The sequence below is a fragment of the Anguilla rostrata genome, chromosome 1, assembly GCF_018555375.3.
Source record: "Anguilla rostrata isolate EN2019 chromosome 1, ASM1855537v3, whole genome shotgun sequence".
NCBI classification, from domain to species: Eukaryota; Metazoa; Chordata; class Actinopteri; order Anguilliformes; family Anguillidae; genus Anguilla; species Anguilla rostrata.
The window spans coordinates 536,340-552,500 of NC_057933.1; the positions used below are offsets into that span (position 1 = coordinate 536,340).

At 49.5% G+C, this 16,161-nt stretch overlaps 1 protein-coding gene across 3 annotated transcripts in view; it reads left to right on the forward strand.

Moving 5' to 3' along the window:
- Positions 1-832: 832 nt before the first annotated feature.
- The window catches only part of LOC135253927 (AT-rich interactive domain-containing protein 1A-like), a 39,833-nt gene continuing 24,504 nt past the window's right edge, over positions 833-16,161 (forward strand). Inside the window, exons 1-2 of one of the 3 annotated variants that reach the window (XM_064333902.1) lie at positions 833-2,376; positions 13,354-13,563. In XM_064333902.1, coding sequence (XP_064189972.1) covers positions 1,462-2,376; positions 13,354-13,563 — 1,125 coding nt within the window. In that variant the 5' untranslated portion in view covers positions 833-1,461. Of the gene's footprint in view, positions 2,377-3,306; positions 3,443-13,353; positions 13,564-16,161 lie in introns of those variants that run through there. The other 2 variants (XM_064333821.1, XM_064333969.1) reach the window with 2 other exon arrangements.

The following is a 16,161-nucleotide window of genomic DNA, read 5'->3' on the forward strand; positions in this document are numbered from 1 at the left end:
CCTTTTAAAATCTCACACCCCCTGGTGTACTGTAAAATCAGGGGGGATCCCCTTCCGTTCACCGGGCAAGGTCAAGTCGGCCCGCGTGTGTGTGGCGTGCCAGTACCGCTGCAGAAGCTCTGTGCTCGGGCGCCCATCCCCCACACGCGCACACTGTACGGCAGCGCTGCTTTAGCAACCGATCAGCCTGCCGCTCGAGCGCGAGCCAGAGAGCGAGAATGAGGAGAGGGGGTGGGGAGAGAGACAGAGAGGGAGGGGGAGTGCTGAAGGTGGTTTATAGCCTACTCATGTCGTTTTTATTTATTTTTTTCTTTTGACGTTTTACTAAAAATCCTCCACAAGTCATGTTTTTTGGGGGGTTATCCAACAAAAAGAGTGTTGAAGATCGTTTTATGAAGAAATGGTTTTGTGGGTTTCAGCTACTTCTGTGGCTTAGTGCGCGCTCTCTCTCTCTCTCTCTCCTTCTCCTTTTTTCCGTTCTCACTTCCTGCTTGCTGACTGGTTGGGCTGGCCCCCTCCCCCCTCGCGCCTCGCGCACAGGCCGGGGCTCTAATTCCAGGCTTCGCTCTCTGCAGATACACACAACGCTGTCACGCTCCTGCCTCTGTCTCTCCCGTGCACGCGGCAGGAGACACGGCTGTCTCCGGGCCGGCTTCACGCTCACGTTACCAATCCATCCATTAAAGTGCGGACTACTGTTAATTTGAATATTTTTTAAAATAAATAGAATATCCTCCGACAAACACACAGTCACATGCGCATGCGCGCTCACACACGCACACACACAGTCACATGGACACCTCCCCCCCACCCTCACACGCGCACACACACGCACACACATGCACAGGTAAATTAATTTATCAAAGTATGATTCCAAGTTTGGGACTTTTGGTAGAGATAAAACGAACAAAATACATGTAAGCTTGGTTTTTTCTAGATTTTTGATGTTAACATCCGTGATGCATAATGAGTTCAGTGCAAATGTTGCAATAGTTTATTTTAGAAAATATGCTGAAACTCAACTTTGCGTTGTTATAATATCAACTATCGTGTTGTTATGATTGATAAACATAAATATGAAGACTATTTCTCAATCCCACTCCGCTATCTGGCGAGATCCGCTCAGTATTTTGTCTGTCTCTCTGTGCCTCAGTAAAATGGCTGTATCTCGCGGAGCCTCGTGCTGGTTTGATCAGTTTCTCGCTCTCAGTCTCGTTCTGTAACAGAACCCCCTCCAAATTCTGTGTCGGTAAAATTCATTCCCGGTACGTGAATTTTTATTTGTCCAGTAACTTTTAATTCGAAGCGGAGTCGGGAGTGGAGCCCGGATTCGGTCCGGGGTTGGGGGGGAATGAGCCGGGACACGGGTAAATTGTTATGAATAATTGCATTTATATTCAATGCGATTGAGCGTTTGATTGTGACCGACTCGCAGCGAAAGAGGGAGAGCGAGGGGGTATCATGGCCGCTCAGGTCGCCAGCGCCGCCACTCTCAATACGAGTCCGCCTGCCGAGCTAAAAAAACCGGATCGGGACCCACAGGAAGAAACGGTACCGGGAGAGAATCAGCAGGAAAATAAGGAAGCGGGATCCGAGAGCGGATCTCCGGGACGGAAGGAGTTGCAGGACGGGGCCGATGTTGGAAATGTAGGGGGAGGAGGCGATGTTGAGATGAAGAACGGGAACGGGAATCCGTCCAGAGTGAATAATAATAACAGCCAGAATGATTCCGGGGCGCCGGAAGGGAATAGCCACCCCGGGATGGCACACCACCACTCGGCCGCCTACCCTCCACCTTCTTACGGTTACAATCAGCACTACGGCCGGGGCCCTTTTCATCAACATGGCGGACAACAAAGCGCTGGCATGGCAGCTCCGGCGGGCCCGCTCGTGCAGCCGGGCGGGATGATGGACTCGTATCAGCCCAACTCGCACGAACACGGGTACCCCAACCACCAGTTTAACAGCTACAGCCCTTTCCCGAATCGGACTCCCTATCCGGGACAAGGGTACACAATGAACTCCCCGCGAAACAGCCAGCCTCCGGCGGCCGGGGGCCAGTCAGCCAAACAGCAGCCCGCGGGAGGAGCGACAGCTATGGCTGCATCGTACAATAATCAGAGGTATAATATGGGGAACCCTCAGCCCACGTCCACCCCGACCCTAAATCAGCTACTAACCTCTCCGAGCTCCGCCAGGGGATACCAGAATTACCCACCGAGCGACTACAGCAACCAGGAAGGGGCTAGCAAGGGACCAGCCGACATTGGCAGTGGCAGCCAGTACGGTGGGGGCCACCAGGTTTGGCAACAAAGGAGCCATCACCCGTCGCCAATGAGCCCCGGGAGCTCGGGGCAGCCGCTGAGCAGGACCCAGGTAAGTCTGCAGTTGGCACGGGGCTCTCCGCACTTCACTGTGTTTGACATACTGGCTAATGGAGTAACGTTAGCACACACTGCAACGGACCAGCCATTGTCTATCTCAGTCTCTCTAAAATGGCTGCCTCCTTGGTCCCCCCATTCCACGTCCTTTAAACTGCATTTATCTTGTAAAAATGAGTTGCCTGTCCACATAGCAGTGTTTTAGAAAAATCGGGGAATCTTTGGGGGGTCGGGACCGAAGGAGCTCTGCTTTCACCGTTGGTAAAGTGACAGTAAAGATCTTGGGTGCTTCTGTGCGTTTATGTGCACAGAAGCACCCAAGTCAGCTTTAAACCTAATTAAAACGTGTTATTCCTAGCTGACGCGATTGCCCTGTTTTAGAGTTGCGTTCGTGTGTCGAAACAGCCCAGTTAAACATGAGTTTCAGTAGAATACCCAAAGTAGTCAATAATAGATTAACAAACTTGTTTGGATTACTTTGCATATTTGCTTAAATAGCGGCTGAAATACAGCGTCGTAGACGTTGCGCATAACCTCGATAAATCCACGTTCATAAGATAATTGTGCAGAAATGGGTATTAGGTGATTTTGCTCAAGTTGTTTCATTGTATGAAATGTAGCGAACAGTCCATCTGCAGTTTTTTTGAAGTCTGACCCATTTCTTGCTGAAGAGAGTCGTTTAATTTAGCCCCAGTGTTCCCCGAATTTGGTTGTTTTTTTCCCGTGTTCTGCTAGTAAACACCGTGCAGTGCTCTGAGTAAGAGCAGATTGCTTTGCTTTGGGATTTGAATTATGGAGGTAAAATCCTGCTGTCAAAGCCAGGAGACAGTTGGTCTTAGGTTGACATGCTAGCTGAGATCTGATTGGCTCCCCACCCTCCGCTCGTGGCCATTTATAATTGCATCTGATGTAACGCAGCAACAATCCCTGATTAGCCCGCGTGCGTGCACACCGCGAGGACACCAAACGCGTCCAAACAAACACACTGTGACAACTCGCGCGCCTTCAGCGTTTTATCACCGTGATCCCGGCTTTCATTTCCGAAACCTGCGGAATGCCTGGTTGGTTTCCTTTTTTTGGAATACTGTGTGCATGGACGTCACAAGGGTATTTTTTGCGTGTCTGAAGTCTTCAGTATTAAGCATGTAACTTCTGTTTTGTTTTTGATAATCAGAATGAATTCTGTTTATTCAAATAACAATTTTGTGGTTGCTTTTTTATTAGTCTTACGGAGTGGGTTTTTTTTGGGGTGGGAATGTTGTAATATATCTGTCTCTATTTTAGTTGTTTTGGAGCCTGGCTTAATTATGTTAGTTTGGTCCACTAACTGACATCACTGGAAGTGTTTTGCTTTTGGGGGGGTTGTATGTGGTCCCACAGTATCATACACCTCCAATGTGAACGAATAACTTATTGCCTGATATGTTTCTTATTTCAGGTCTCAGATTAATGCAGTTCAGGTCAACATAGTAAACAACAGGCCTGTGATTGTTTTCAGAAGTGTGCTAGAAACATGCCAGTTTATGGAAAGGTAATATTGTTTGTTATGTATAATAGACACCAAGTAGTTTTGTTAAAATTAGTTTATTTTAACTGTCTTGTACGGTTGACATGAGCGCAAGTACTGCAGATGGTAATGCAATAAATTTAGGTCCTGTATGTACCCTGGTCCCCAGCAGAAGGGGGAAAAACACTGCTCAGATTCTCAGTCCGTAGACTTGTACACAGGTAAACGGTACACAGGTGTGCAGGCTCTGGACAGGTGAAGGCAGAGGTAGAGCCATCGGGCTGTCAGTGTAGCGCAGTGGTTTGGAAACTGGGCTCGTAACCCCAGGCTTTGTGGGTTCCATCCCCAGCTACCACCTGCCCCTCTGTGCTGATGTCACTCCTGCTTTTCCATTCAGGTGTTGTGGGGCGGGGCTAAAGTAAGGCTCTGAAAATCAGTCATTTTAAGGAAAATGATCATCTTGGTTTTTTCTTTCACTTTACATTTTTAGGGATTGTTTTTAATTTTGAAGGCCACACCCAAACATGCAGGCTTGCTTCACCTTCCACTGAACACCTTCACCCTGAACACCGTCCACTGAACACCTTCACCCTGAACACCTTCACCCTGAACACCTTCCACTGAACACCTTCCACTGAACACCTTCACCTGAACACCTTCACCTGACACCTCTCCACCTGACACCTCCTCTGAACATCATCACCTGACTCCTTCAGCCTGAACACCGTCACTGAACACCTTCACTTGAAAACCGTCCACTTGAACACTTTCAGATGAACACCTTCACCCTGAACACCTTCCACTGAACACCTTCCACTGAACACCTTCACCTGAACACCTTCACCTGAACACCTTCACCTGAACACCTTCACCTGAACACCTTCACCCTGAACACCTTCCACTGAACACCTTCACTCTGAACATCATCACCTGAACACCATCCACTGAACACCTTCACCCTGAACACCTTCCACTGAACAACTTCACCCTGAACATCATCATCTGAATACCTTCACCTGTACACATGCGCACAAACGAACACGCAGCAAAGTTTATCCCACAGGGCCAACACTAAACCGTACACACTCTGGTCAGTAATCTCCGCATGTAGAAGAGGGGCCATCTTGTTGCCCAGAGTGGGGTTGTGCATGGTTGACTCTCTGCTTCTGTCTTTTCTCTGTTTTTGACTGAGTCATGATTCAGTCTGAGGGATTATCTGAAGCAGTGATTCACAGAGAGGCGGGTGAAGCGGAAGCACTGAGCTGTCAGCTGTCAGTCATTGAAGCTGTCGGTTTCTGTGACAGCAGTGAGCGGTTTATTTATCCCTGCGAGAGCTTCGGTATGTCGGTGGAAGTGTGTTTATTTATTTTCTCCTGTTCAGTAAGTTTTGACTGCTCCTGCCGTCATCCCCGTCCCATCTGTGGGCTCAGATCGCGGGGTGTCCTTCTCCCGGAAGGGGAGGAGTGTGCAGCGTGGGATTGCTTTCACCCCTCAGCGTTGTGTTGGGAGCGGGCGGATGGCTCTGTGTTTGAGACGGGTGTTTGAGTCAGTGCTCAGCGTCGCGTTTGAGAGGCTGAAATGCTGAATTACCCACCTTCACGGAGGTCATAACCCCGCCCGGCGGAGCCTAGACCCATGTTGGCAAGATCAGACCCACGTTAGAGGGCGCAGACCCTCATTAGCGGGCATCAGACCCACGTTAGCGGGTGTCAGACCCACGTTAGAGGGCGTCAGGCTCACGTTAGCGGGCGTCAGGCTTACGTTAGCGGGCGTCAGGCTTATGTTAGCGGGCGTCAGGCTCACGTTAGTGGGCATCAGGCTCGCGTTAGCGGGTGTCAGGCTCACGTTAGCGGGCGTCAGACACTCGTTAGCGGGCATCAGGCTCACGTTAGGGGTCGACCTGGTGTCAGGCTCACGTTAGCGGGCTCAGGCTACGTTAGGGGCATCAGGCTTCGTAGCGGGTCATACGTAGGGTGTCAGGCTCACGTTAGCGGGTGTCAGACACTCGTTAGCGGGCGTCAGGCTCACGTTAGCGGGCGTCAGGCTCACGTTAGCGGGTGTCAGGCTCACGTTAGCGGGTGTCAGGCTCGCGTTAGCGGGCGTCAGGCTCGCGTTAGCGGGTGTCAGGCTCGCGTTAGCGGGTATCAGACACTCGTTAGCGAGCATCAGACTCACGTTAGCGGGCATCAGGCTCACGTTAGCGGGTGTCAGACCCTCATTAGCGGGCGTCAGACTCACATTAGCGGGTGTCAGACCCTCGTTAGCGGGCGTCAGACGCAGGTTAGCAGGTGTCAGACCCTCGTTAGCGGGCGTCAGACTCACGTTAGCGGGCGTCAGGCTCACGTTAGCGGGCGTCAGGCTCACGTTAGCGGGTGTCAGACACTCGTTAGCGGGCGTCAGGCTCACGTTAGCGGGTGTCAGACTCACGTTAGCGGGCGTCAGGCTCACGTTAGCGGGCGTCAGGCTCACGTTAGCGGGTGTCAGACCCTCATTAGCGGGCGTCGGGACTCACGTTAGCGGGCGTCAGGCTTACGTTAGCGGGCATCAGGCTCACGTTAGCGGGCGTCAGGCTCACGTTAGCGGGCGTCAGGCTTACGTTAGCGGGCATCAGACTCACGTTAGCGGGTGTCAAACCCACTCTAACCAGGAGAAATGTGAGCAGGTCTTCTTTGCTTCTTTGGTTGATTGTTCTCTAATGGAAACTGTGGCAGTTTAGATAAAATGCTGACATGGCAGCCTCTCAGCAGAGGTTAATAAGTGTCTGATCCTGTTATTGAGGAAGTGCTGAGCAGCGCAGGAGTAAACGGGGAAACGGCTCCTTAAGGCTCATTTCCGCTCATTGGCCTGGCAATTAACATGGAATTGGGGGAAAAAATACATTCTTGCTTCTTACGGCACGATTTGACCCGAAATGGATCCTGTGCGAAACTGCCTGTGATTTCTAAGCAGGAGCTGAGTTTAGGCCCACATCCTGGCGGACTCGGGTGGAGATGATGATGATGATGATGACAGTGCCTGTTTCTGTGAGGTATTCTCTGTTGGTAAACAGTCAAATTTGATATCTCTCTCTTTAACACCCATTTTTAGAGATAATGGTGATTTGGCGTTGGAACATCTTCCTTCTTTATGAAGATCAGAGTGCTTCTGCTGCACAAAGCTCTGCTGGATTTAAACTGATCTCTTACAGGGCTGTAAAGAAACTGGCTTCAGGTTTGATAATGTGTTCATTAATGATGTCATTCAAAGGGGGAAAGAAAGATGACTCTGAAATTCAGTTATTGTCTATCATTAACATGGGTACCTTTTAGGGTGTGGGTGTGCATGCACTTGTGTATGTACGCATATGTGTGTGTATGCGTATGCGTGTGCGTGTGTGTGTGTGGTTTGTTATGTGCTGGTTCTCAAAGGTAGTGGGCGGGGCTTCAGGTATGGTTGTGGGCGGGGCCTTTCATTGAGTCTGGCTGCGTGACTCGTCCTCTGCGCAGGCTAATTGTCCAGCTGCGCATATTGGAGTTCCATACTTCCTCATGGATGTCTGTGTGGAACTAGAATGTTCTGCAAGCAGCTTCCTACCCAGAATTGGCAAGGACAGCCACACACCTGCGCATACCTGCATGCGCACACTTTCTCTCTCCCTCCATGTCTTTTTCTGTCTGTCTCTCTCTCTCTCTCTCCCACTGTTTGTCTCTCAATTTCACTTTCAATTTCAATTTAAGTTGCTTTATTGGCATGAAATACAAATGTAATTATTGCCAAAGCATACATATATTATATGTAAAATAAAAAAAATAAAAAAAATGTATGTAACAATATAAATAACAGCATTGACAGCAACAACAACAGTCTCTCTCACTCACTCTCCCTCTATGTCTCTCTGTCTGTCTGTGTCTGTATGTCTGTCTCTCTCTCTCTCTCTCTCTCACTCACTCACTCACTCACTCTCCCTCTCCCTCTCTCTCTCTCTCTCCCCTTCTCGCTCTCTTCCTCTCTTTCCCCCTCTCTGTGCTTCCCATTCGTCAGCTTCGCTGTCAGTGACAAGCGGATAATCCTGTCAGCCGATTGGCTGTATTGAACGCTGTGTCTGAGCTGCTTGTGCTGCTATTGATTATTCTGCAGAGGGGCAGTCCTGCTGCTGTCAGAGCCAGACTAAACTGTGTGTGCGAGTGTGTGTGTGTGTTCATGTGTGTCTGTGTGTGTGTGTGTGTGTGTGTCTGTCTGTCTGTCTGTGTGTTTGTCTGTGTTTCTGTGTGTCTGTGTGTGCACCTGTGCACGCACCTGTGTGCCTGTGCGTGTGTGTGCGTGCGCGCACGTGTCTGTGTTGCAGGGTGCGCGTGTGTGTGCGTTTGTGTGTCTGTGCTTGCGTGTGTGTGTGTGTGAGGACAAACTGCACTGTGCTTCCCCCAGCATGCCTTACGTTTTGTTTAGGTTTGTTGGAGGTGTGGTCATAGCCTCACTGATGCTGCTGCAAGGGGGGGGGTAGGGGACGGGGGACGGGGGCTGGGGGCTCCCGGCCCTGACCGAAACTCACCTGCCCTGTCTCCTCCCAGACAGGAGGGGGCGCTCTCATCCAGAGCAACTCTCACATTCTTTTACATAGAGTCCATTTATACAGCTGGACATTTACTGAAGCAAAGCAGGTCAAGCACCACTGTACAGCTGGATGTGAGAGGACCTGTGCCACTGGATGTGAGGGGGGTCTGTACAGCTGGATGTAAAGGGGGCCTGTACAGCTGGATGTGAGGGGGGTCTGTGCAGCTGGATGTGAGGGGGTCTGTGCAGTGGATGTGAGGGGGTCTGTGCAGCTGGATGTGAGGGGGTCTGTGCAGCTGGATGTGAGGGGTCTGTGCAGTTGGATGTGAGGGGGGCCTGTACAGCTGGATGTAAGGGGGTCTGTGCAGCTGGATGTGAGGGGGTCTGTGCAGCTGGATGTGAGGGGGTCTGTGCAGTTGGATGTGAGGGGGGCCTGTACAGCTGGATGTAAGGGGGGCCTGTGCAGCTGGATGTGAGGGGGGCCTGTAGAGCTGGATGTGAGGGGGGTCTGTGCAGCTGGATGTGAGGGGGTCTGTGCAGCTGGATGTGAGGGGGTCTGTGTAGCTGGATGTGAGGGGGTCTGTGTAGCTGGATGTGAGGGGGAGCACAACACTGCTTACAGGCAAACCGCTTATGTGGCAGATCGAAGTCCAGAGCGTGCGAGTGTGTGTGTTTGTGTGTGTGCGTCTGTGTGTGTGTGTTTGTGTGTATGCGTCTGTGTGTGTGCAAAAGAGAGTGGGGGAGAGAGAGGTAGAATAGGTAAGTGGTTGGTTTTTGTGCATTAGATTTTATAACTTTGCTTAGTTTGTTTATATTGGTTAGTTGATTGATTTGTCTCTAGCTTGTTAGTGCAAAAGAAAACAGAGTTCTCAGTTGACCAAACTGCTTAAATGTTTTGTAGAATAAATAAAAAGCACCTGGGCTGCATCAATAAATGTGTAGATGCACTATGTACTGTAAAAGTGTAGATGCACTATATACTGTAAAAGTGTAGATGCACTATATACTGTAAATGTGTAGATGCACTATATAGGCTGTAAATGTGTAGATGCACTATATACTGTAAATGTGTAGATGCACTATATACTGTAAAAGCAAGTGTTCAGTTTGCTATGTTAGTAAATGTTGAGCAGTGCCATATTGCTAAGTGAGAAGTTGTGCAATGTTAGTAATTGTGCAGCTTTGATATACTAGTAAGCATGGAGCTGTTGGCAATTGGTGGCGTTGTGATATAGCAGTAAGTGTGGAGTTGTGCTATATTAGTCAGCATGGACTGGTGATGTGTTAGTAAATGTTCAGTTGTGCTATATTAGTCATTGTGGCATGTGCTGTATTAGCCAGTGTGGACCTTTGATAAGTTAAGTATGGTGTTTTGCTGTATTAAATATGGCATTTTACTATATTAATGAGCATGGAGTTGTGCTATCATGGTAAGCATGGAGTTGTGCTATATTAGTAAGTATGGAGTTGCACCTTATATAAGTTATGCTGGGGGTTATTAATAAGTGTTGAGGTGTGGTATATTAGTAAGTGTGGAGTTGTGCTATGTTAGGAAGTATGGAGTTGTGGTATATTAGTAAGTGTGGAGTTGTGCTACATGTCAGTGCTTCTGTTTTTCCTCTTTATGTGAAGGTAAATGATTCAGGCTCTTAATCTGCATTTGAATGTAAAGGTTTGCAGGGAGGGTCACTACAGGTGTGCGGGGGGAGGGTCACTGTACCGGTGATCAATCACATACACACACGCGTGCATACATGCACATGCGCACACACACACGCACACACACACACACACACACACAGACAGTATTCTGAGATCTGAAGGTGCAGCACTGTTGTGGTGGTTAGGGTGCTGGGTGTGGAACTGCAGGTTGCAGGTTGAGTTCCGTTGAACACGGTTCTTGACCTGAGCTTCTGAGTAAATATTTGTGTGTGTAAATGGGGGATGTAAAACGGGGATATCATCCTTCTGTTGTAATGGCAAGTTCTTAAAGGAACAGAGGCAGTTTCCCATCTTCTGTCTGTCATAGCCTGGGTTCAGAGAATGCAGGGTGCATGTAGAGTATGTGTATATATACGGTATACAGTATATATATATATTTATATATATATATAAATACAGCACATTCTCTAAGTGGAGGTTTGACTTTCTATGTGAACAGGAAAAGTATGGACACTGTACGGACACTGAGCATGCTCTGTTTGTACGGGCACTGAGCATGCTCTGTTTGTACGGGCACTGAGCATGCTCTGTTTGTACGGGCACTGAGCATGCTCTGTTTGTACGGGCACTGAGCATGCTCTGTTTGTACGGGCACTGAGCATGCTCTGTTTGTACGGGCACTGAGCATGCTCTGTTTGTACGGGCACTGAGCATGCTCTGTTTGAATGGGACTGAGCATTCTCTGTTTGTACGGGCACTGAGCATGCTCTGTTTGTACGGGCACTGAGCATGCTCTGTTTGTTCGGGCACTGAGCATGCTCTGTTTGTACGGGCACTGAGCATGCTCTGTTTGTACGGGCACTGAGCATGCTCTGTTTGTACGGGACTGAGCATGCTCTGTTTGTACGGCACTGAGCATGCTCTGTTTGTACGGCACTGAGCATGCTCTGTTTGTACGGGCACTGAGCATGCTCTGTTTGTATGGCACTGAGCATGCTCTGTTTGTATGGACACTGAGCATGCTCTGTTTGTACGGCACTGAGCATGCTCTCTGCATGTGCATGGCTCTGGTTGGTGTTTTAATATCAGCGGGTTTGTGGACAGAAGCGGTGATGCCGCTCGTCTCTGAGTGTTTCTGATGCGCTGACTCTCCCTTTCTCTGCTCTGCTCAAGTGTGCTCAACATCAGCACACAATAATAATAAGAAATTTCCCCTGTGAATCAGAAACTGGGGAGAGGACTGTGTGTTTGCTACAGAAAAGCCCCGTCTGAAAACACAGTGCTGAACTTCAGCCAATAAGATCTGAGCTTCAGCCAATAAGAGCTGACCTTCAGCCATTAAGAGCTGAGCTTCAGCCAATAAGAGCGGGATGAACTTCAGCACAAAGGCTTCAGCAGGACTGATACTGCACTCAGTCTGATGTGAAACACTGACTGTGTTTGTGTGAGTGTGTGTGTGCATGTGTGTACTGTGTATGTTTTTGTACCGTGTGTGTGTTTGTGTGTGCACGTATGTGTCTATGCACTTCATTTCTGAAATATATTAGGGATATTGGGTGTATTGTAGGGACTGGACAATGTCATGTCAGTTGGCCTGGGCCTTTTTTGTGTGGAGTTTGCATGTTCTCCCTGTGTCCGCATGGGTTTCCTCCGGGTACTTTGCTTTCCTCCCACAGTCCAAATACATGCAGGAAGGCTAACTGGAGACCCTAAATTGCCCATATGTATGAGTGTGTGAGTGAATGGTGAGTGAATGGTGTGTGTGCCCTGCGATAGATTGGCGGCCTGTGCAGGGTGTATTCCTGCTCTTGCCCAGTGCATGCTGGGGTAGGCTCCAGCACCCCCACAACCCTGACCAGGATAAGCGGGTATAGATAATGGATGGATGGATCATGTCTGTTTGAATTCTGTTCAATTCCACTCTTACAGAACTAGATTAGTATTAATATTAATGAATTCTGAAAAAAACAGGGCAATGTCAATGTTGTTTGCAATAGAGCTGTTGTATAATTCATAACCGAACCTTGAGATCTGGGTAATGTTTGAGTTGAGTTCATCAAGAGCTGTATTAAGGTGACCAAATGAGTGTTTATCCACTGCTAAGAGTGAATGAAAGAAAAATCCCAGAAAGCATTCTGTCTGGGAGAGCGAGGGAGGGAGAGATGGAGAGAGAGAAGGAGAGCTTAACCTTGCCCCCCTTGCAGTGTCACATTCCAGCATCTTAACCCCGCCCCCTAGCCATGTCACATTCCAGCATTTTAACCCCGCCCCCTAGCCATGACACATTCCAGCATTTTAACCCCGCCCCCTATCCATGTCACATTCCAGCATCTTAACCCCGCCCCCTAGCCATGTCACATTACAGCATCTTAACCCCGCCCCCTAGCCATGTCACATTCCAGCATTTTAACCCCGCCCCCTAGCCATGTCACATTCCAGCATCTTAACCCCGCCCCCTAGCCATGTCACATTCCAGCATCTTAACCCCGCCCCCTAGCCATGTCACATTCCAGCATCTTAACCCCGCCCCCTAGCCATGTCACATTCCAGCCAGCTTGAGCGTTTCTGCCCAGAGCTGCTCTTATGGAGATTAGCCATGTGCTGCAGCGCGTGTTTATTTATCTATCTGGGGGGGGGGGGGGGTGAGAAAAGCAGGAGTGTTTCTCTCCAGCGATTGATCACAGGGAGTGAGAGAGAGCGAGACAGTGAATGAGCGAGAGAGAGAAATAGAAACAGCGAAAGAGAGAGCAGAGATCGGGACCTTCGGTTGTACACACACACACACACATACACACACACACACACACATGCATGTGTGTGTGTGTGTGTCTGTTCTGTGCCAGAGCTGGGTTGTATAAACAGAGAGCTCCTGGCCAGAACTCAAATCGTAGTTCAGCTGGGCTCTCCAACATTCTGGGCTCTGAGCTATAAATAGCTCTACTCTTACTTCCTTAACCAAGTCCAGGGAGGTAAGACTCAGGTTAATCGTCGTGGGAAATGGTGATCCCCCAGGGACCCAGGGCTGGTGGTTCACCTCGAGCACCGCATAGCTTATCACCAAAAATGCACATTTCAAAATGCAAATGGGTAGTAGGTAATTTTCCCTTAATTTCTTTAACAGGTTTTTTTTTTTTTAGTATCGCGCTTTTATCCGTCTGTCAGTAATTTACTCTGCCTTCATCAGCTCATGAGTGTTGGGGTGGTGTAGCTGGGTGGAGTACGGGTGGTGTAGCTGGGTGTGTGTGAGACTGATCCTGGGTCTGTGTTTTGCAGCCTGCCGGTTCGATGGAGCAGATGGGGAAGATGCGGAGTCAGGGGTACGGGGCGGGGAACCCCTACTCCCAGCAGCAGCCGGGGGCGCCCCCTGGCGCCCAGCAGGGGTCCACGTACCCGGGCCAGGGCTACGGGCCCCCCGGGCCCCAGCGGTACCCCATGGCCATGCAGGGGCGCACCCAGGGCATGGGCCTACAGTACGGCCAGCAGGTCAGCACGCTTCCCACCTCAACCACCTCTCTACCTGTCTACCTCCACCTCTCCTCTACCTGTCTACCTCCACCTCTCCTCTACCTGTCTACCTCCACCTCTCTACCTGTCTACCTCCACCTCTCCTCTACCTGTCTACCTCCACCTCCCCTCTACCTGTCTACCTCCACCTCTCCTCTACCTGTTTACCTCCACCTCTCCTCTACCTGTCTACCTCCACCTCCCCTCTACCTGTTTACCTCCACCTCTCCTCTACCTGTCTACCTCCACCTCCCCTCTACCTGTCTACCTCCACCTCTCCTCTACCTGTCTACCTCCACCTCTCCTCTACCTGTCTACCTCCACCTCCCCTCTACCTGTCTACCTCCACCTCTCCTCTACCTGTCTACCTCCACCTCTCTTCTACCTGTCTACTTCTGTCTCCCCTCTACCTCTCTACCTCCACCTCTCCTCTACCTGTCTACCTCCACCTCTCCTCTACCTGTGTACCTGCACACGTGTGTCTGTGCTTCAGAATTACTCAATGGCAGTTACCTAAACTTGGAACAATTTTCATGGTAACTAGACCTTAGATGACCAGCCCGTATGAATCCGAATTGTTTCTGCTATGATATCGGTCCTGAGCTGCAAGCTTGTTCTGTGGCAGGAGAGTTCATTGTTAGCGTTTAGCCGTTCTGAGCTAATTAAACCTCTTTCCTATAACCTCAGGCTGTGGAATTCCCGTTTATCGGATTCCGATGTTTCAGTTGTGCAAACAGACTGTGAAGTGTTGGGTTTTGTAGGGCTTAGCCAAATGCTGTTTGTTCGTGTTTGCTGCTGTTGAGATTAGCGATTCAGTTTCTTCAGTGAACTACAATTCCCAGCGTGTAAGTGTTTTGCTCAGAACCCGGGGTGTGATGTACAGAACTCCCCTTCTGCGTCAGCTGCAGCTCTGTGAGCGAACATTTTCAGACTTAAAGGGTAAATCTGGTCTCAGTTCAGAGGAAAAACCAATATTTTTTGTGAAGTTATTTGATATGTGTGAGAGCAGATATTAGGTGTGCAGGTGATTATGAATAACTAGTACAGGAAGTGCATTGATTCAGTTTTACAAAGTGAATCTGGTGCAGGGTCCCTGCAGCACAGAGGTTCTGTGTGCTGTAACGGTGTGCAACCCTCAAAGTGCTTTGTAGCTTCACAACTTAAGGTGAGCCAGAGAGTGCAGGAGCCATTGAAAATCTGCTCTTCAGAAATAAGTAATGCGTTTAAGCTTGCCTGCTCTCAGATACTGCACGTGATTGGTTCAGTAAGCTTGCCTGCTCTCAGATACTGCACGTGATTGGTTCAGTAAGCTTGCCTGCTCTCAGATACTGCGCGGGGTTGGTTCAATAAGCTTGCCTGCTCTCAGATACTGCACGTGATTGGTTCAGTAAACTTGCCTGCTCTCAGATACTGCACGTGATTGGTTCAGTAAGCTTGCCTGCTCTCAGATACTGCACGTGATTGGTTCAGTAAACTTGCCTGCTCTCAGATACTGCACGTGATTGGTTCAGTAAGCTTGCCTGCTCTCAGATACTGCACGTGATTGGTTCAGTAAACTTGCCTGCTCTCAGATACTGCACGTGATTGGTTCAGTAAGCTTGCCTGCTCTCAGATACTGCGCATGATTGGTTCAGTAAGCTTGCCTGCTCTCAGATACTGCGCATGATTGGTTCAGTAAGCTTGCCTGCTCTCAGATACTGCACGTGATTGGTTCAGTAAGCTTGCCTGCTCTCAGATACTGCGCGTGATTGGTTCAGTAAGCTTGCCTGCTCTCAGATGCTGCGCGTGATTGGTTCAATAAGCTTGCCTGCTCTCAGATACTGCGTGTGATTGGTTCAGAAATCTTGCCTGCACTCAGATACTGCGTGTGATTGGTTCAGAATGTGTGCTAATTGTAAGTTTAACCTCGGAGTGTTTTATTTATTTGTTTTATTTGTGAGAACAGCCTGGGCTATCCTCTCTCGCTTCCGACCCCACTCACTCCTCTCTCACCACTGATCTGAGATCAGCGATGAGCAGCAGAGTTGGTCAGTGGCTGGTGGCTGTGCTCTCTGCCACTGATGTGAGGTCAGCGGAGGGGTGGTGATGTGGGGACCTGTGGCGTTTTGGCTCTCTGAATCAGAGTGTCGTTCTCCCAGTTTAACCGTTTTCACGCCCGCTGTCCCGTGGCTGCGGATTGTTCCGGGCCCAGCTGTCGGCCCCCGCTCCTTCCACCCCCGAGTGCTGTGTCTTTAACCCCCCCGTGAGGACTGTGCTGTGTCTGTACTGTTTAAGGGCTTGTGAGGACTGTGCTGTGTCTGTACTGTTTAAGGGCTTTATGAGGACTGTGCTCTGTGCTGTGTCTGTACTGTTTAAGGGCTTGTGAGGACTGTGCTGTTATTGGGGTTTATGAGAACTGTGCTGTAACTGTGCTGTTATTGTGGTTTATGAGGACTGTGCTGTAACCGTGCTGTTATTGGGGTTTATGAGGACTGTGCTGTAACTGTGCTGTTATCGGGGTTTATGAGGACTGTGCACAGTGCTGTTATTAGGGTTTATGAGGACTGTGCTGTAACTGTGCTGTTTGATGTGTTTTTG